We start from the raw sequence: 21,975 nt of genomic DNA, 5'->3' as shown, positions 1-21,975 counted from the left end.
TTCTCTTTCTCGCAAAATTTCTGTTTATTCAGTTCCACTACCATTTTTACATCTGCTATGTGCTAAGTACAGTACTAGATCTCAGACAATGAGAAAGAGAAAGAAAGAAGGAGGGAGGGGGATTTTCTTTTATGGACAAACTATTCTATGATGTGAGTATTTTCATAAAGATTTCTACTAGGAGGGGCTTTCTTTTTAGTGCCTTTTATAAGGTATATTTGCCAGTTTGGGGTGCCTTTGCGTGCACGCGTGCACACGCGCACACGCTCACACACACACACACACACACACACAAGCACATGCATATTCAAACATATGACCAGTTTTTATTATCTGAACCATTGGAACGGAAGTTTACCTATAACAACATAAATTCCACAAGGAGAAGTTTTGCAATAAAATATATCACAAAAGGAAACCTTTCAAGTTACTTTCCTTTTTTTGTCCTGTAGCAAGTATATCTGTGTTTTATTTCTGTAGATTCAACTCCTAAATTATTACAAGTTCCCCTTGAGGCCTCCCAATTCACAGTATATCAACAGATGTTGCTTTTGAAGGCTAGACAAGCCTTCACTCCTCAGTCATTTGAATAACACCACCTAGTAGCACATAAATGTTTTGTTATGGACCGTATGCTAGGAATCATTCCTAGAATTTGCTGTATAAGTGGTTGTTTTCATCCCAGTAATAAATTGATGGTGACTTTCTGGAAGTGTTATAGTAGTTATGTTATTTTGTTACCTGTAACATAGATTTTTTTTTTTTGCCATATTTTAACACTTCCTCAAATTCAAAACTTCATAAATGAGCCTAGCAAATTTTAGTTCAAAGAAGATTCAAGTGGCCGTTCCCCTTGTGGCTCAGCAGGTTATGAATCTGACCAGTATCCATGAGGATGTAGGTTCGATCCCTGGCCTCGATCAGGGGGGGTTAAGGATCTGGCATTGCCGTGAGCTGTGGCGTAGGTTGCAGATGCAGCTTGGATCCCGAGTTGCTGTGGCTATGGTGTAGACCAGCAACAAGTGTGGCCCTAAAAAGCCAAAAGGAAGGAAGGAAGGAAGGAAGGAAAGAAGGAAAGAGAGGGAGGAAAGGAGAAAAACAAAAACAAGCAAGGAAGAGTCAAGGGAGATGTCAAATTTTTCTCTCAGATTTTTCTCTCTTTTTGTAATTTCTATATTAGTCAGAAGAATGTGACTCAATGGGGAATAGACTGATATTCACATAGAGAAAACTTAGGAAGTTTGTTGCAAAGGAAAGTAGAGCAGATCCCCCTCTAATAATCCTGACCTCTGAATAGTCACCAGGAGCAGCCCTCCAGCTTAGTAAATACAGAGCCTCCATAAATACAGTCATTATATAAAACACTTCCGAATAATTGAGGAATACCATATTCCTCCATCTTATTAATTTTTTTTCTAGATTTACTTTCCAAAAGCAACTTTATAGTACCTTTTAAGTTTACAATATAAGTTTTTAAGTTAATGCATTATCGGCCTAATTTTTAGTGTATGTATGAATTTTTCTAGGTTATTAACTGAAAAACACAATACAGCACGATAAATTATTGTACTCCTTTTAGCTACTTATAAAAAGTCCCTTAAAATATTCTTTACTGTGTGACTGTGTAAATACATGCACATATAATCCTTATCCATATTCCATTCAAAAAGGTGATTCATTTAGCTAATCCCATTAAAAGGGTGCAAAATGAGGCTCATATAAGGTGGGCCACCCTATATACTTTCCAGCTTAAATGGTAAAAATTTCCAGTTCTCCGACCTAATGTTCACAGGGCAGTGGGAGTTACTGCATAGCAAATAAGAAAAATAATGAATAACACGTGCAGCAACTGCAGCCAAGATAATATCTGAAAAACATATTGCACTCAGTGCACTGCTAGGTTGTATCAAAAAGGACCACCCTCTGTTTGTGGAGCCACAGGAAAGAAAACTGGACTTTCCAGCACATGCTGGCTATGTAGTCCTTTTCCACAGAGGCTCTGACTTCTCCTAAAAAAGAAAAAGCAACAGCGGAAAAGATGAGAACTATGAATAAGTCTTGATGCAGACTCACAGGTGGTTAAAATATATATATATATATAGTAAAAAATAGAGCATTTTTGGAATTTCCCTTGTGGCTCAGTGGTTAACGAACCTGACTAGCATGCATGAGGATGCGGGTTTGATCCCCGGCCTCGCTCAGTGGGTTAACGATGCTAATAATTTGGTGTTGCTGTGAGCTGTGGTATAGGCCTACAGCTGCAGCTGTGATTTGACCCCTAGTCTGGGAACCTCCTTAGACCACAAGTTTGGCCCTAAAAAAGACCAACACACACACACAACACAGTGCTTTTTCTTGGTTATGCTTTGGATCACTATTGCTATTAAAACTTAGGTTTTAGATCCTCTCAACCGTGGATTTGTGGTTCTTGGTAGACATTTAGAAGAACTCACTAGTGTGCTAAGTTGTCCTAGACTGTTTTGGAGATAATACAGATATAGAAGCAAGTGTACAAAAGTTAAGAAATGTAACTCTAATGAGGGAAGTGGGTCCTCATTTATGAGGTGGAAACACAGCAGGAGAAAGGAATATATCATGGAGAATTTTTAACAAGACGTTAAAGAGATTTAATATATGCCATTCTTTTACCTGATGTGAGCTCTCCTCTCCTGGTCAAGGCGGCCATGTCACATTCTGACTCATCTAGGACGGCTCCTGAAGCCCATGCTGATTTCTGCATCCTCTGAAATTATACGTACTGTCTTATAATTTGGTTTTGCCATCTTGTCATTCCCTTGTATCCAAGAAGAAGTTTTTTTTAATGGATGCTATAAAAACAGTAGAAGATCTGTTTCACTGATTTCAGCTTGACTTAACCTGAGTCCCATTAAACCCCATTCCCTCCCTAGGACATGCTGATGGAGGCCCAAAACACATCCTGCCCAGAGGGGGAAGGACAGTCTCTAGCACATGCCTGCACTTATGCTCCCATGAGTCAACTTGGTGCTTACTGGGCATCTGTGGGTGATTGTTTCTTAATCAGTTTATTCCTGTTGTACTTTGTAAAGTAATCATTACTTAATATCTCATTAAGCCATCAAAAAATAATCTAGCCAAAACTGTTGCTAGGAAAACCAGGTATAATGTTCTAGAAAGATGTTTGAGTTGCTGAAAAAAAAATTGCTATTGAATCTGGGGGTCAGGTAACACTAAACCTGGGTGGAGGGCTTCATTACATTGTAGTTTTCACTTAGTGAAACAAACCACAGGTTATGCCTTGTGGGGGAGGGCTCTGTAAGAAAAATATGCAGAATTTCAACCACAAACCCCTTTGCAAAGTATATTTCTTCACCCTACATCGCAAGCTTGTCCATTTGTATTTTGAGTTAAATGTTTAGAGTACATATATTTTATTTTATGAATTCCCATGTAAATCTAACATCTTTGTTGAGCAACAAACTGCTATTTCAAATCCATCATATGCCAGGGATTCCATTGTTTTCTGAATCTTCTTCCAAGCCAGTTGTCTCCTTTTTATCTTGGTAATGGAAGCAGATCCCCTTACTGGTGGCAGCTGCAATGTAATTTTGGGAATGTCTCTCACTATATCATTGTCTTAAAAAAAAAAAAAACAGAAACAAACACAGGCATTGTTCTTACCAAGTGAATTCTTACTCAGTTTTTAACACCTGAGTTTAGCCACATCCACAGAGTTGGTAAAAACCCTCAGCCAGTTTTAATTTGGGGGCAGTGAAAATTGTGGTGTCACACTGTAAACCAACTACAATGGAAAAACTAATCATTTTTTTAAAAAAAAGAAAATTGTGGTGTCAAGTAGAGAAAGCAGTGGTTGGTTGTAATAGCCATGAAAAAAGAAAGAACGTTTAATCCAGCTCTTTTCTGATACTTCTTTAAATCATTAACATTAGCTCACCGTGCAGTGGCTTCTCCTTTGTTACACATTCAGCTCATGGGAAAAAAGAAAAATACCAGTGTTTCCTAGCTCCATTGATCCCATGGTATAATTTCACAATGTATTTACACTGTGAGCCTGTTAAGTTGTAAAGGGAATTTGATAAATGTTTTCAAATGCTTCTCTCTTTTCATGCCCACTTCCCATTTGCTTTTTAGATCATTTCTTGGTGAGCATTCTTTTTTGACATGTACTAAATGTCAGCTGCAGTCCATATTTAAAACATTGGCCTAGAGCCAGTGAGTGGCTTACCAATTTATATTAGCCTGTTAAGAAAAATTAAATAAAATGTGAAAATGAAATAAAAATTGCTCCGAAGAAAAATGAAGGCTAATAGTGGAAAAGCCCATTAATGGCCTGATAGTCATCCATTCCTTTGCTATATTCACAGTTGTGTCATTCTGTACTATTGCCAGACTCTGAAAGGAAATCCAAAGAAAGAATTAAAAATAATTCTTTCAAATAGCAACTATTTATCAAGGACCTATTCTAGATCAGCGCTAGGAGTACAAAGATGAGAAGACTGGTTCACTCTGCAAGCAACTTAGAGTCTAAGGCAATGATTCTCAAAGTTGAAATAACAACTGGATCTGTTCTTGGCTAAAGCCTTTGAGAAGGGCATCTGGGCCTCCTGAAAGGCACATATTTGTGCAGAATATCCACTGCTAGGAAGTTTTCCTAAGGAAATAATCAAGAAAATGTGCTAGGATACATTGAGTCTTTCAGTGAAAATCTTCATTCCTAAGTAGAATAATAAATGATTAACCAGATGTTCCAGCAGATATTTACTGCCCTTAACCTTGATGAAGAATTTAGCTCTGAATTATTTCTCTTGTCCACTAACGTTGTGTGTATCAGTTGTTTCTCAGTAGTTCATTACGATCTTAATGGTTTACTCGTCACTGTTCTGTTTTCCTTTCTTTCTCTTTAATTGCCAGGACAGTTGTGGACAGTATATTAAATTAATTCCGCTGATGCATATTCTGTCATTTAACTTTATTGTGATTATTATGGGGTTTATTTCTTAAATGACTTTTTAAAAGTCTGTGATGAGTTGCTCCAAAGTTAATACCAAGGATGATTTTAGTGGTTACTGGCGTTCTCTTTTCCTGATCCACCTTTGTTTAAAGGCTGCTTGGGGAGTTCTCGTTGTGGCTTAGCAGGTTACAAACCCACTAGTGTCCATGAGGATGAGGGTTCGATCCCTGGCCTCACTCCCTGGGTTAAGGATCCGGTGTTGCTGCAAGATGGGGCATTAAGTTGCAGAGGCAGCTCAGATCTGGCGTTGCTGTGGCTGTGGTGTAGGCTGGCAGTTGCAGCTCCAATTTGACCCCTAGCCTGAGAACTTGCATATGCCGCAGGTGTGGCCCTAAAAAAAGCAAAATATAAAAAATAAAAGGTTGCTTGGTTCCGCTTGGCCATTGTCCCTAGATGTGGATGACAATTGAGACACAGGAGCTATGTAATCAAGCACTTGGTATTTATTTTGGTTGATTCATCAGGATGTCTGAGGTCAGGTCGAGAAGTTAGACAGTTCCCTATAGTTAAAGTTGTTTTAAATGTACCACACATCATCTAAGATCAGCTTGCAGATGCTCAAGACTTTATTTTCCAGATATAGTAGAATTTAGTGTTTGGACTACCATTCAACTGCCTTTCTGGCTTTCTTTTTCATTCAAAAGTGAGTAATTCAATATTCTGATATAATCTGTTGGGAAGTAATGGAATTTCTGAACTCAGATGTCATTTTCTTTAACAAATGTATGCACCCATCTGGGCAGACTAGTACTTAATAAGACGTAGCTTCTAACTGCCACCTAGAGGTTTGCTTCCAAGACTTTATTTTTCCCTTAAAGTGGCAAACCGGGCTAAGAGAGAACTAAACATTTGCAAACCTAAGACTTTTCCATGATGATTCTTCAGAGACCTGTGCATTCGGCTCTTCTGCTGCTTTTATCCTTAAGACAATGACATCTTAAAGTTCCCTTTTTTCAAAAAACAGAAGTGATTGATAATTCACTCTAATTTAAGGGTTTCTCCACTTCAAAAATCTGAAGTCGTTGAGATGGTGAAGAAGCAAGTTAAAGTCGTAACACTTGCGATTGGTGATGGAGCCAATGATGTCAGCATGATACAGACGGCACACGTCGGTGTTGGGATAAGTGGCAACGAGGGCCTTCAGGCAGCTAATTCTTCTGACTACTCCATAGCCCAGGTAAAACCTCATTTCTGAAAAACACACCACTCCGTTTCCACCAGCTGACGTGATGAAGAGAAAAATACTAAAGTTTTTTCCACTTCTATTTTAGTTCAAGTATTTGAAGAATTTATTGATGGTTCATGGTGCCTGGAACTATAACAGAGTCTCCAAATGCATTTTATACTGCTTCTACAAGAATATAGTCCTCTATATCATCGAGGTAATAGCAGGTTATGTTTAAAATCTTTGTCATTTGCATAAATATGTGAAAATTTTCTTCGCGAAGATATTGCCTCGTCGTTTGAATTAACCCTTCATTTGCCCACTTACTTTTTTTTTTCTTTTTGGTCCACACCCACAGCTTGTGGAGGTTCCCTGGGTCAGCGATTGAACCTGTGCCACAGTGGTGATGACCACTAGATCCTTAACCCACTGAGTTACCAGGGAACTCCCCCACGCTTTATAACTTCTCCGTAGGTTAAAATACAACGTTTGTCAGCCGTGGAGAGTAATGTTTAAATTCTGTCTAAAAACCTGATACAGCTTTGGCAGGAAATGTTGAATGAGAATTGCTAATGAAGTAATGAATTCAGCATTAAAAGGACTACAAACTAGAGAGCATTTTTTTTAAATAAAGCTCAAAAACAGAGAGAAAACGATACGCTGTTTAGGGATGCACGCAAGAAAAACATTGTTTTAAAAGAAAAGGAAGGAGAAGTTCCCGTCATGGCTCAGTGGGTTAAGAACCCTGTTAGTATCCATGAGGATGTGGGTTCCATCCCTGGCCTAGCTCAGTAGGTTAAGTGAGCTGTGGTGTAGATTGCAGATGTGATTCAAATCCCTAGTTGCTGTGGCTGCGGCATAGGCCGGTGGCTACAGCTCTGATTCAACCTAAAAAATAGAAAGACAGAAAGGAAGGAAGGAAGAAAGAAAGAAAAAAAGGCCAAAGAAAAAGGCAAAAGAATAGTGAACATAAACCTGAGGATATTCTACTAAGAGGTCTCCATCAGGAAGGATCCACAGGTAGTTTTGCTAGTGTTAATTGTCCCGTCATTCTTATGCTTCAAACTTAGATAATTCTATACAAGAATTCCTTGCTGTTCAGCTCTGCTTTTGGTTTCTGAGCTTGATTGGTACCAAGAATCCAGATACTGAGGAATTTGTCTAAAAATTGTGAGAATATTCAGTTCCTGGGTCTAGATGGCAAGGAATTTCTATATTCCTTTTCATGTCGTAAATATAACATCATATTTTCAAAATGAAACCCTAACCTGGGTCTGAAACATCACTTCTAAAAGGCTGCATTTTGTTCTGCAAACATTTTTGCAGTACCTACTGGCTGCCAGGCCCAGGCTTAGTTCAGTAACTGCCAAGTCAATGGAGCAAGGTTTCCCTCCTCCAGCAGTTTGCCTGCAGAAATATAAAACAGGAGTTCCCGTCGTGGCGCAGTGGTTAACGAATCCGACTAGGAACCATGAGGTTGCGGGTTCAATCCCTGCCCTTGCTCAGTGGGTTAAGGATCCGGCATTGCCATGAGCTGTGGTGTAGGTTGCAGACGCAGCTCGGATCCCGAGTTGCTGTGGCTCTGGCGTAGGCTGGTGGCTGCAGCTCCGATTGGACCCCTAGCCTGGGAACCTCCATATGCCGCGGGAGCGGCCCAAGAAATAGCAAAAAGGCAAAAAAAAAAAAAAAAAAGAAATATAAAACAATCTGCATGTGTGATTTTACATTTTCTAGGAGTCACGTTAGTAACAAGTAAAAATTAAAGCCCACATTAATTTTAAATTGTATGTCATTTAACTCAATAGAGTCAATATTACCATTTCGACATGTAATCACTGTAAAAATGACTAGTGCAATATTTCACACTCTTCATAATAAGTGTTCACAATCCAGTGTGTATTTTACACTTACAGAATATCTCAGTTTGGACTAATCACATTTCTTTTTTCTTTCTTTTTTTTTTTTTTTTTTTTTTTTTTTTTTGCTTTTGAGGGCCACACCCATGGCATATGGAGGTTCCCAGGCTAGGGGTCCAATCAGTGCTGTTGCCGCCGGCCTACGCCAGAACCATAGCAATGCCAGACCTGAGCCGCATCTGTGACCTACCCCACAGTTCATGGCAACGCTGGTTCCTTAACTCACTGAGCGAGGCCAGGGGTCGAATCTGCAACCTCGTGGTTCCTAATCAGACTCATTTCCGCTGCACCACAATGGGAACTCCACTAATCACATTTCAAGTGTTCAGCAGCCACATGGCCAGTGGCCACCACACTGGATAGCACAGCATTGGTAGATGAATAAGGAACCTGAATGGTTACTTAGGATGTGAGCAATAAGTTCTTTTACTTTTTTTTTTTTAATATATAACCATTTTTATCATCAGAAGCTATATTTGTAATACTTAAACTCTAGGTGCAAGCAGTTCCTTGCTCCTCTTGCAGCTTCACAAAACATGACAGTGAGCCCTGCCTAGCTTGTTAAGCAAGCCCTCCATCTCCCACTCCTGTCAGAGGACCTGCCTGCACCCTCATAAATCTGCCCTGGGCTCTCTTACAGATGTTTGTTTATGCCACCTTGCCCTCTGCTCTGTTGACTGCGTCTGAGCATCTATCAGAAAAGACAGAACCAAACCATACGCCATGTGGAAAAAATATCCCTTACCTTAGACCAGAGAAGACAACAAAACAAAATCAGTAGATTCCACATGCCCCCACTGATGCACTGGTTGGGAACTGCTGTATGCTGGCTTCAGCTCTTCTCTATGCCTCTGTCAGAATGTTTACCTCCTTAGCAAAAAGTCAGCTAAGCATAGTTCTTATTATGAATCAGACCAATACAATTAAAACTTAATTTTGAAGTGTGCAAGCAGTTTTATTTATTGGTCACTAAAAAATCTATAATTAGGTTGCCTAATGACTTAATGACCCATTAGGTAAAAAAAAAAAAAAAATCAAATTCTTTAATAAAATTCTTAGAAATATAAACAGGATATCTGTGAATTTACTTACTGTACATTGCCATTGAATTTGGTCTGAATAGTCTGTGTTTTGAGGCAAAATGCACTTTGGAAATAGCTTTTGAGGGCAAGCAAAATATTCTTTTTGTTTATATAGATTTGTGATTCTTTTCTAAAATAATTATTTTTGATTCCCAGTTCCCTCTATAGTTCTAATTTTTCTAGCTGTATTTTTTTTCTTCTTATCCCAAAACACTGACATTCAAAAGAACATCAGTTTATACAGTTTATTTACATATGCTTTTTACGTATACAGGAGTTTAAAGCCACTGGCAGCAATAAATCTACTTAGAAAAATTTAATTTTATAAGATGAAATAAGAGTACTCAACTTGCCACTTTTTAAATCTAGATTATTTGACAATCCATAATGAAGTGGTCAAAATTATGTGCTATTGGGAGAAATAAAATACATTAAACTCAAATGAAAAACTAAATCTGTACGCTCTGTTTCAAATCCAGAGTTATGTGATTTGTGGTTGATTAGCCCTAAATTTCACTTGGCTTTGAATGTAAAGCCTCTTCGAGAAATGTTTAACACCGATCAAATTCTTTATGTGTTGAAAAGGAAGTTTAAAGTCCTAAACTTTACTGGAAATCTCATTCTTAAGTTATTTTTCTTTGAGCAGTTTATGGAAATGTATTTTGAATATAATTCAGCTATCTTGGAAACGAATTGACCTTTTAAATCAATTCCCAGATACCCAACTTCTGCCAGCTAAAACAAGTTCTGCAGATGTTAATGGCTCATGTCAATACTGTGAATGAATAGACAGAAAACACATCATTGAATGTCTCCAGTGAGGACAACTGCCAGTCTCGAATCTCCCCTTTCAGGTTTTTGTGCTGATCAGGCGTGGGAGCAGAGGACTCATTGACTGTTTGTAAGCTGCTGTTTAATATGCAGAAATGCTCCATCAGGGAACTGTCTGTGAAGCTTTAACTGCCACGCCTCTCCTGGGACGTGGAAGTTAGAACATAATGCCAGGAGAGGCAGGTCTGAAGTTTCTTTGCTAATAAGGCAATAGTATGGAACACTGTGAGTTTTATAGATTGTCTACAAAAACTTGCTTTTCCCATTGCTGGACTGCCGGGAATTCACTATCTAATGACTCCATTGCCATCAATTACAGCCAAACAAATAAACACAGATTTGGCAGGTGGCAGTAGAAAGCATTTACTTAACGGTGGCGCCCAGCAGCAACTCTAGGTGTTCATTGAAATTACTAGCATTCTCTAAAGAGATTTTTTTTTTTTTAATTTCTCTGAAACATCTGACTCCTTCCTAGCAAAATAAGGCCTTTTCTTTCAGACAATTAGTCACATCCAGGTTTTCCAGTAAGATCCCAAAGCAATGTAGCGTTTCTCATTTCCAGAAGCTTTGATTAAAGTCAATGAAGTGATACTTTCTCAGCAAACTGTGCTGGGATATGGATTTCCTGGGAATTTAAATAATTTAGATACCTCCCTAGAGGGACTGATGTTTTCTTTCTGCATCCATGGTTTTGTTGAGTCACAGGAGGGACTTTCATGTGTTTATAGTAATTTAGGGGTTGTTTGATTCAGTACAGGATGCAATTCTAATATACCTTTTAATACAAATCTCAAAATAACTTGAAATTGCCTTCTGGTAGGCTTCTTCACTGTTAAAAATTTCTTTTCGTCTAAAATATTTAAACTTAAATGCCAAAATATTTCTATGAAGATATGAATCCTGTGAAATCAGATTGTTATGATCATTATACAACTACAGATGTGATAAATTCATTTGAGTAATTAAAAAAATGGAAAAAATAAATTAATTAAAAAAAATCCAGCTCATCTGAAAAAAAAAAAAAAAGATATGAGGTGCTGTCTCGGAAGGATCAGTTCCTATCTGGTCATTTCTCCCTTTTAAAAAACAGTAATATTAGAATGTCAGCTTTTTAAAGTATGGGAAGAAAATTTCTAAATTTCCCTTTCAGTAGGAAGAATGTGTTGATAGCTTGCCACTTAAAAATGTCTGCATTTCTCTCATAAAGCAGTTAACTGATACATTTTAAAATAAACTTTGACTGCAAGTGTGTTGGTTTATTTGCAAGTTATTTTACAGTGGAAACCTAATGTAAACATCCATTGACTTGAGGGCGATTCCTAAATTTCAAGTTCATGGTGGTGTCTTATTTAGCCCTGAAAGTTATTACAAAAAAGCTAGAAGACCATTCACATTTGCAAACACTTACTCACACACAAATTTATTAACATAAATTTCTCATTGTATACAGTATTGGTGATTGCAAATGCATTTATAACTATAACCTTTGGGCCAAGTCATGTCCATTAGACAAATTTGGTATGCATGCAGCTTCATCTTCCTTCAGACCAAGGAAGATTGGGCTGTATCTTCCTAGACTACTAAGGCCATAACTGTAAGTTTGTGTTTAAAAGTTCCTTCTATTACCTGCATACCCTAAGAAATCTGCAAGAGCTTCTTGGTATGTAATGCCACAGTAGATTGCAATCACCTTTGGGGAGAATATTGCTATCACCCAGAGTATCACAAATATGTACTTATATAATCCATATCTCCAAAAGGCCAAATGTGCAAACACAATAGATAGCATTGAAGTCTGCCTCGTTAATTTGTATCTATTGCATGCTTTTAAAAAAAGAAAAAGTTTAAAGTCAGCAGCACCACCCCAAGGAATAAATTTAGCTTTGCGAGATGATGCTATGTTCTTTTGAAGTTTGCATGTAGCAGTGAATGATCTGGCCCCAGCCAAGGGCACACATTCACATTTTTCCTGTAAATATACAAAGCGACTAAGAATTTCTGATTTGCCTCCGATCTCTGTGCTTTTGTTTTTATCATTGTTAATGTTTGTTACAACCCTAATACAATTTGGACTTATTTTTCATGTGCTATTGCTGCTTTGTTTTCTTTTCCATCTCATGAAGCAGGCATTCATTTTTATATATGCTCACTCATTCCTTCCCACTCTAAAAAGGAAACAGATCAATGTGAGTAGAGAAACTGTTCATAGAGAGGCCAGCCTGGGTACATATTGATAAATGGTGAATTTGTAGCAATTCATGCTTCCATAATGAGGTTAAATGAAACGTGAAGTGTAGTAAAGTCCCCGCAACTTCAATTCAAAAATTCACTTGACTGGCAGGTCCAGGCTGCTGTCCCCTAACAGGTTTGTTGTTGTTGTTGTTATGTTTGGCTTTGTGTCTGTGTTGATGTCATCTCATTGTTGGGCCAGACATTTTACTCTTTCAGATCAACTTGATTTTTAATTACATTTTAGGTCTGCTTTTAAAGAAATTAATGCAGGAATTATTGATTGATTCATATTCACTTTAATTTTCCATTTACCTTAAACATGTTGGAGAACGTTTCTCTGTATTGCCCCTTAATTTTGTACCAAAGCTAAGCTTTGTGTTGCAAAATATGTAAGAACATGTTGCTCTGTTAGTGAATGATTTGTTTTTAATCAAAGCATAAATTTAGGTTACAAATTATTTTTAATGTAGAAATTCAGACTTTGCATTCTGATAGCTATAATTATCAAGAACCATAAAAAGGTCATGTACTTTGACCCATTAGTTCTCCTTCTAAGAATTCATCCTAAAAGAAAAAAAAAAAGAAGAAAGGGACACAAAATTTTTGGAGGTACTAGATATGTCTATTACATTAATTAGGTAACAGTTTCATGCGTATAAGCACCTCTCCAAACTCACCAAATAGTATACATTAAGTGTGTGTCATTTTTGTATATCAGTTGTAACTATATAAAGCTAATTTTTATTTTAAAAAAATAGCTCACCCTAAGGAAATAGAAATGTGTAGGATTTCTGCACAAGAATATTCAGCTCACCGAGTTCCTGTCATGGCTCAGTGGAAATGAATCTGACTAGTGTCCTTGAGGACGCAGGTTCAATCCCTGGCCTCCCTCAGTGGGTTAAGGATCCAGCATTGCCGTGAGCTGTGGTGTAGGTCAAAGATGCAACTGGGATCCAGCATGGCTGTGGCTGTGGTGTAGGCTGGCAGCTGCAGTTCTGATTCAACCCCTAGCCTGGGAACCTCCATATGCCACAGGTGCGGCCCTAAAAAGACAAAAAAAAAAAAAGAGAAAAGAAATTAAAAGAATATTCAGCTCAGAATTATGCCTAATAGCAACCAGAAGCAAGTTAAATATCCAAAAGTAGTCATAGCCATATTGTAGGGGATATACGTCCATTAACATCATTTTATTTTATTTTATTTATTTATTTATTTATTTTTTTGTCTTTTTGTTGTTGTTGTTGTTGTTGCTATTTCTTGGGCCGCTCCCGCGGCATATGGAGGTTCCCAGGCTAGGGGTTGAATCGGAGCTGTAGCCACCAGCCTACGCCAGAGCCACAGCAAACGCGGGATCCGAGCCGCGTCTGCAACCTACACCATAGCTCATGGCAACGCCGGATCGCATTAACATCATTTTAAAGGATATATAACAACTTAAGAAAATATATATTATATAATGCTGACAAGGAGAGGAACAGGACATGACTCTCCATATAGGTTTCCAGTAAGATAAATTTATGAATGTATATAAATGAACTACATGAATATAAACAGCACAGACAAAATTAAATGGTGATGGTATTATTATAGGAAATTATTTTATTTTATAAGGAAAATAATAACCTTTAGCTATCAGAAGAGAGATATTTTAAAAGAGAAGTAAAGCTCTAAAATTTTAAATGAATAACATGTATTCTCTAAAGTCCTTTTTAGGAAACAAGGTTATGTCTAAATTTTTTTTTAATCTGTGATTGCTTATTGATGGGGTTCTTTTTTGATCTGGTAAATGGAACCAAATCTGACTTCAATAGCAAAGATCTTATGAAAGCATCCCTTCAAATGAAAAAGGAAAGCAAAGATATGCCATTTTCAAGAGAGCCAGTGAGGCTGTTATGCGGTGGTTGAGGATACTGCAGATTCTAAGCAATGCGTTTATGGTTTTTGTATTCTAATTTGAAGGGGTTGGGGTTGTTTTCTTCCTAGATCTGGTTTGCCTTCGTTAATGGCTTTTCCGGACAAATCCTTTTTGAGAGATGGTGCATAGGTCTTTATAACGTGGTAAGTTTAGCACTTGGGATTATTCCTACTCTCTTGAATACTTTACGATAAAAATTCACCCTGCGTTTGGTTGCCTGGTGTGATGACCAGTTTGTGCACTTTAGATGTTTACAGCAATGCCACCCTTAACCCTGGGAATATTTGAGAGATCATGCAGAAAAGAGAATATGTTGAAGTATCCTGAATTATACAAAACATCTCAGAATGCCCTGGACTTCAACACCAAGGTAGGACGCAGGGCCCTGGCGGGACTTGCTTTTCACTGCTCCAATTGCGGGGGCATCTGGTCTTCCAAAGCTGAGGAAGCAACTCCAGGGTCCTAACTATGGCAGGTCAGATTTACGTAAGCCTCTAATGTGGACTGAGAAGATGTTTTACTTTGTTTTGTTTTGCTGTAAATTTAAAATGGAACCACAATTCACTGGAGTTTGCCAAGCAGCAGTCAAGTGGGTCTGTCGGGCGGGCGGGTCGGGGGTGGGTGGGGGGGTGGCGGGAATGTCCCTTGGCCTCTGACTTTCTGTCCTTGCAGTGTTGTGGGGAAAATCTCAGTCCTCACAGGGGATCGTCATCTAGGGCTGACAAGGACTGTCTTAACACATATAATGCAGCGAGGGGTGATAGATCATTCTTTACTAATGCTCTGTTTCGTCAAATAACTTTTTCCTCATTGGAACATGAGATTGTTTGTAATGGACGTTAAAAATATAATCTCTGGTGGGATGGACTGAGAGTTTGGGGTTCGTAGATGCAAAGTGTCACATTTAGAATGGACAAGCAAGGAACTATATCCACTCTCTCGGGAGAGACCATGATGGAAGATAATTTAAGAAAAGGAATATATATATATATATATATATATATATATATATATATATATATATGACTGGATCACTTGGCTGTACAGCAGAGATGGGTGCAACATTGTAAATCAACTATGATTTTTTTCAAGTGTCAACAAATAAAGTTCTCCTGATGAAGAATAAGATTGTTTCCACAATTATGCAGAATACACAAAAAAGAAAATTAGGCCCCTTTTCCCTTACAAACATGGATAGGTGTAGACATGATACAGGCAGTCCTTCCTTTGCGTAATACCATGTTAACCAATAGGAGAATTTTGCATATCCCTCTGAAAGTTAAGATTTGAGATACGTGGAATACAAGGACTACCTCCGTGATTGAAATGGTAAAAAGAGAATGCAAAGTAGATAAAATATTTTTAGATAACTCATTTAACCATAATGTTTATATATCCAAGATGTAAACTTTAATACAAGATAAAATATCCAACAGTTTGTCTAAAATCATATTCCAGGCTTGTATCATACCTAACAAGCCATGGGTTATTGTCATCTTTGTGATCCGTGGTATTTATTCATCCCAGCAACAAAAATACCTAATTGCCTGAAGAATTTACTTTCCTGCCGTTATTTATTGTCAAGTGTTTCCACTAGTATCTGTTAGTAATTCAGGTTTCTATCCAGTGAAACCAAAGGAAAAAATTGTTTTAATTTCCTAACAGTCAAGGTAGATGCTGTTTTTTAAACTATAATAAGAGCATCGAAAACACCCTGGTGGATTTTTTTCCCATTTAATACAGTGCGTGTTTATTATGTTATTTATGCATGTTACATTACTAATAATTACATGGGAGTTCCCGTCGGGGCGCAGTGGTTAACGAATCCGACTAGGAACCATGAGGTTGCGGGTTCGATCCCTGCCCTTGCTCAGTGGGTTAAGGATCCGGCGTTGCCGTGAGCTGTGGTGTAGGTTGCAGACGCGGCTCGGATCCCGCGTTTGCTGTGACTCTGGTGTAGGCCGGTGGCTACAGCTCCGATTCAACCCCTAGCCTGGGAACCTCCATATGCCGCAGGAGCGGCCCAAGAAATAGCAAAAAAAAAAAAAAAAACTAATAATTACATGTAACATAAATTCAGTGTTTTGAATTTAGGAAATTAGTGTAGGATATTTTAAATATTTATTATTTCATGAAACTCTCCAATGACATTTGTGCTCAGTATACCCAGAGAGCAGAGGGGAACAGGTGTGTCAGTGCCTCTGACCTCACACAGTAAATGATGGTGTTAAGTTTATCACCTAGATGTTACTTATCTTCTGAGACCGGGTCTTCAGGACTGTACTGTGCATGTGTGTCCAGGTGTGCATTGCATACAACTTGAGGGCATGGTTTTAAATAACTGAATTTGGTCAAAGATAAAACCCAAAAAGACAAAAAAAAAAAAAAAAACTGAAAGGTTTTTTTTGACTTACACCATTGGTTCCAAAAGTATTTTTAGTGGTCTCTTAAAACTCTTGCCATTTATACTTGCGGCAGCTGTGCTTTTATTTTTAAATGTTTTATTTTTGGATTTTTTTTTTAATTTACTTGGGATGTCCAATTTGTTTTACCTTCTGCTGTCTTGCTGTAATGTTTTTCATTACCTATGGTGAGTGGGTCCAAGTGACAGATACAATTGGGGCAGATACACGGGGCCATGTGTTCGTTTCTTTGAAAATGTCATCTGAGAGCTTGGAAGGTTCCAGGCCCACTGGCATATTCACAGTATTCCTCACCAATTCAGTTGCAGTCGGCCTCAGCCTCGCTTCTCCATCTCTCGAGAGTTAACATCCCAGCCCAACTTGACCATGGTACTCTTATTAAACAGAAATTGGTCCTCACAGGATTAACCCAAAACCATCACTGCAAAGTCACATCCTTTCCATGCCCTTTGCACTGGCCATGTGGAAACAGTTTTGTGACCAGTGAAAAGGCATAGCAGGTAGTATATAATTTTAATCTACGAGCATGATTTTTTGTATTTTTTTTTTTACCGTTCTTTGTCATTTTAATCTAGGAACATGATTCTTTGTAATTTTTTTTACTGTTCTTTCATTCTATACAAAGTATTTCATTATCTGCAAAGCACATGCATGTAGAAAAGTCACTAGATCAACCCAAACAAATTATACGACGCCTGTGTCTATTTAAATATTTATAGATACACAAGACGCCAACAATTTGTATAGAGTTTGGGGATTTTTCTAATGATTTCCATGAAAATTCTTTGAATAAATGCCCTATAAACGTTTTAAAATTCAGAGACAAATAGTTACAAAATGCATAGTTGTATACGCAGCAGTCGCCTCGGGTCCCCAGTGTAGAAGCATTGTTGCCCTGAATGATGATGATTACGTTTGTTATGGTAAAAAGGGTCGGAGGTGCTGAGGTCGTGACAGGGGTTAAAGGATTAACATGTGACAATAAGTATCGGTCAGGAAAATGGAAAAGTAGAACTAATTTTTCTTGCACCCACCTGTGCTTTCTGTCAAATAAAAACTTGCGGTAATGACATAGTGAGGAGAAGAGACAAAGGTTAATGAGTAACACAAGTTCAAATGTGTAATGTATTGGAGCGTAAATTGGATCATACAATCCGCTGTGGCTGTGTGAACTAACAAAGGAGGTTGAGATCACAGTGGAAAATTTTGGGAGGCAGGCAACTTCATTTCTGTTGTTTGAACAGCTTAAAACTATTAATACATGCCAATTTTATTTAGCATAAGTTTTGTTTGCGAGAAGCACTTCTAAATGCCAAAACTGCAACCGTTCAGAGGGCGGTAAGCGTTCTAAACAGTCCTTCTATAACTTAATCTTTCACACCCATGTTACAAAGAAAGGACCAGGGATACTCGCTTTCTTGTTCTTAAAATACGATCAAGGGATAACTATTAATGTTATAATTGTATGAAGTTTGAGGTCAGCAGGTGTTTAAAACTTATGAAAGTCTTTTATAACTCCGTGCCTAGTGAAAATGCTTTGCCTTAAGGAAGTATATCATTTAAATGTTATACTTACTATTTTTAGTGTATCGTGGGCATGAAAGAAAGAAAGCAAGAATGCATTTTATCCTTACCATTTAAAAAGTTTACACTTTTCTTGTACGTGGAAAAGCGAAGGTAGAGATTTCAGCAAATCGCCGTCTTTTCAAAAGTCTCTTCTTCTGGAATTATGAAAGCAGTCCTACTTAAAGGATTTCAGGATCTGCAGTTATTTGAAATTTTCTTTTATCAGGCAGAGATTTAAACTTTTAATACTTGGTTTCTTAAAAGGAGAAAAAAAATTCCAGTGAAGCTGAAAAAACATTTTGAGAAACATAAAAATAAATAAATGACCCATGAAGGTCTAAGAGGCAGAAAGTGTCTGTCAGTTCTATTAATTCACAGTGGTGGGCCGACAGAAACACGTTTTGTGAATCTAGCTCACAGATAAAAAGAAAGGTCAGAGTTCACAGAGCTAGTTTATCGCAAATGGTTCTCATGGATTTTTGTTTTCCCTCAGGTTTTCTGGGTTCATTGTTTAAATGGCCTCTTCCACTCAGTTATTCTGTTTTGGTTTCCACTAAAAGCCCTTCAGTATGGTAAGTAGAAAGGATATGAATGCTAAGAGATGACTTTGTACTTTTTTTAGAAAAATAATTCACTGTCAATATATATTAAAAATTATAGCAGTGTTTCATTTTATGGTATTTTCCTTAACCTAAAATACATGCGTCTAAAAGTTGTGTACACGTTAAGGATTTTTACTATGCCTGTGGGAGCAAAGTGATTTAATATATGCAAAGCCTTTCTTCGCTCCTTCTCATGTTTTCCAAACTTGCAGAGAGTTAAATTTTAGAACTCTTTTTTTTTTCCCCCTCTCTTGATGTATAGTTTGAAGACAATAGTGCTAATATTTTATGTAGTCTATTTATTATACCTGTGAGGCTTGTATCAACTCTTTATACTCAACCTAATCAGACATGCTAGTATTTTCAAGTACTTGAGCCGGAGTTTTGAATGAGCTTTTTAATATGTTTTTATGTTCACCTTGGAGTGCAAGCTTTTTGTCTGCCGATTTTGAGGGAGCGATGTTATTCTGTCAGTTTTGAGAGATAGGATCATGGTGAATTTCCTTTACACATAAAAATGATTTAGTAGCTACTTTAGAAAAGAGAACTCCAGGATGCTTAAGCCCAGGCTGCTGTGTCTGGAGCAGACCTTGCCTTGAGCCCCTGAGGAAGACAGCTGACCCTTCTGCTCCCAAACTCTGGGACTTAAAAAGCAACACATACGCCACCCACACATCCATGCATTCTTTACAGGTAGTGGCAGTCCTCACTGGCCGATAGTGTGGAATGTCATCTTTCTATCCCACCTACAATCTCTTCTCTCCAGGCAGCTGGAGGGATCTTTGTAAAGCATTAATCAGACCAGGTACCCCCTTCCTCAAAACTCCACAGACTCTATCACATGTAGAATGAAATCCCCAGCCCTCACCTGATTCCCCCTCCTCCCCACCACTGCCTCACCGTGCTCCAGCCCACAGATCGTCATGCTTCTCCTCACCCTCACTGCTGTTCCCTCCCACCTCTGGGCTGTGCTCCGGGAGGCCCTCCTGGACCCCCTGCCCCAAAGAACCACCAGCACCGCCCCGCCCCCAATCCCATCCTGCTGTGTCCTCTTCATGGTGCTTGCCTATCAGGGTGTGATAGATGTTTTTATTTATTTGTTTGTTTTTGTTTTACTGTTATTCTCCGCTGTTAAAACCAAAGCTCCATAAGTTCAGGGAACTGTTTGTTTAGTTCACTGTGTTTTCATAGGGCCTAGAACAGTGCCTGACTCACTGCAGGCACACCCAGCCCATTGAAGATGAGTTCATGGGTGCGTGTGGCAAAGAGTCAGGGACTAAGTGGTCCAGACAAGGTGGTAGCTTCATGTCCTGTAAGAGGTTTTATCTCATCCCTTTAGTCACTGCTCTACCAGTACAACAATCTCACTTTTCAGGCCATGGAAATAAGTGTGGTAAGAAAACCTAATTAAATATGAAACAGTGACCCAGTAGGCCAAGAGAATCACAATGGGATTTTTTTTTTTTTTTTTGGAGGTAAAATTTACATACCATAAAATCACCCTTTTTTTTGAAAAATTCACCATTTTAAATTATACAATCCACTGGTTTCTAGTATAGTAACAGAATTGTACAAACGTCCCTGCTCACTAAAGCTAGAATATTTTTATCGCCCCATACCCATTAGCAGTGACTCCTCATTTCCCCTCACCCTCCCCCAGCCCTCAGAAACCACTGGTTTTTGTGTCTGTGGATTTACCTATCCTGGACATTTCATATAAATGGAATCATGATATGTGACCTTTGTTCATCCTTATTGCAGCACAAATCAGTACTTTGTTCCTTTTTATGGGTGAATTTTATTTCGTTGTATAGGTAGACCACATTTTGTTCATCCATTCATCAGCTGATGGACCTTTTTCCCTCTGGGAAGAAATGGGGTGTTGAAATCCAGAGTACACTATAGGACCTTAGACAAGTTCTCCAGGTAGTTTATTTCCATAATGCACTATTACTGTAGGAATGAAAGATGAGGAGTGCCCATCTAGGAAACTGCTATTTTAGTATTCTAAACTAGAAAAAAGAAAAAATGTCAAAAGTAGCTCAAACCAGGAGTTCCTGTTGTGGCTGAGCAGTTAACGAACCGACTAGTATCCATGAGGACCTGGGTATTATTCCTGGTCCTGCTCAGTGGGTTAAGGATCTGTTGTTGCCAAGAGCTGTGGTGTAGGTCACAGACACAGCTCAGATCTCACATTCCTCTGGCTGTGGTGTAGGCCAGCAGCTGTAGCTCTGATTCGACCCCTGCCCTGGGAACTTCCATGTGCCCTGGGTGCAGCCCTAAAAAGACCAAAAAAAAAAAAAAAAAAGTAGCTAAAACCAAACAGCATCCAAAAGGCTTAGCCATCCAAGACACTTTGGCAATGACAGGGTTTGAAAGGAATTCCCAAGTAATTCCAGTGCCTGGAGAGCAGATCCTGGGTCTCCCTTTGCATTTGTCTGGGAAACTGCCAATGCCAAGCAGCTTCAGCAGCAACAGTTCTCAAGGGGAGCTGCCTGGGAAACCCAAATCTAGCCAAGTCCAGAGAACTTTGTCTTCTTAAAAGGCATAGGACATAGCGCATAAATTGTTTTAACACCCTGATGTTTTTTGCATTGTTTTTATTTTTAAATAAGGAGTATGTGTTTGTATTTTAACTTTTGAAAAGAAATAGCTCTGTAATGTATAGCTAAATATTCATTCATTCACTGCTTCAGCATTCCTCAAAGTTATAGTCTACAGATACCTGGGAATACCCAAGACCTTTGGGGATGGGAGAGGCATGAATGAATGAGATCAAAATTTCAGTTTCAAAATGTTTATATTATCAAGACATTATTTGTTTTTTTCACTGATGATGCAAAGCAATAGTGAATAAAATTGCTGGTACCTTGAAACAAACAGTGGTATGATTGCATTAATAGTTATATATTTTTCCCTGCCATGCACCCACCTGAAAAAAAAAAAAAAAAAGCCGTTTTAATTAAGAAAGCTCTTGAAGATGCTGTAAACCTAATACTTTCATTAAATCCTGACTCCTGATGCACATCCAATTAATTAATATTCTGTGTGACAATATGGGAAGCATGCAGAAAGCACTTCAGCTGCACACCAACATCCAGCAGTTGTATCAAGGTAGAGTGTCTTGGAGACTGAGTTGTGAGCTGAACCAGCTACTTTGATGACATTGCAGAGTCAAGGATAAGTAAAAGATCTCTTCAAAATACAAAGTGAACCCATCCTTTTTTAATAT

The 21,975-nt window shown here is 38.3% G+C and overlaps 1 protein-coding gene across 19 annotated transcripts in view; it reads left to right on the top strand.

Moving 5' to 3' along the window:
• Window positions 1-21,975, top strand: part of ATP8A1 (ATPase phospholipid transporting 8A1) — a 253,309-nt gene that overhangs the window by 186,137 nt on the left and 45,197 nt on the right. For all 19 annotated transcript variants that reach the window (XR_014812343.1, XM_084971840.1, XM_084971838.1 and 16 more), the window contains 5 exons: window positions 6,005-6,188; window positions 6,283-6,393; window positions 14,221-14,295; window positions 14,400-14,522; window positions 18,635-18,713. Coding sequence is in view for 18 of the 19 variants with exons in the window: in XM_084971840.1 (XP_084827966.1) it covers window positions 6,005-6,188; window positions 6,283-6,393; window positions 14,221-14,295; window positions 14,400-14,522; window positions 18,635-18,713 (572 nt within the window). In the remaining variant the exon portion in view is untranslated. The remainder of the gene's footprint in view (window positions 1-6,004; window positions 6,189-6,282; window positions 6,394-14,220; window positions 14,296-14,399; window positions 14,523-18,634; window positions 18,714-21,975) is intronic.

This window comes from Sus scrofa, chromosome 8, assembly GCF_054392235.1.
Source record: "Sus scrofa isolate SSC_HxYL_T2T_F1_AM1 chromosome 8, Sscrofa_HxYL_maternal_Yorkshire_Landrace_v2.0, whole genome shotgun sequence".
Taxonomy (NCBI): Eukaryota; Metazoa; Chordata; class Mammalia; order Artiodactyla; family Suidae; genus Sus; species Sus scrofa.
The sequence above is the reverse complement of the archived record's forward strand: the minus strand, read 5'-3'. Positions and strand labels throughout refer to the sequence as shown.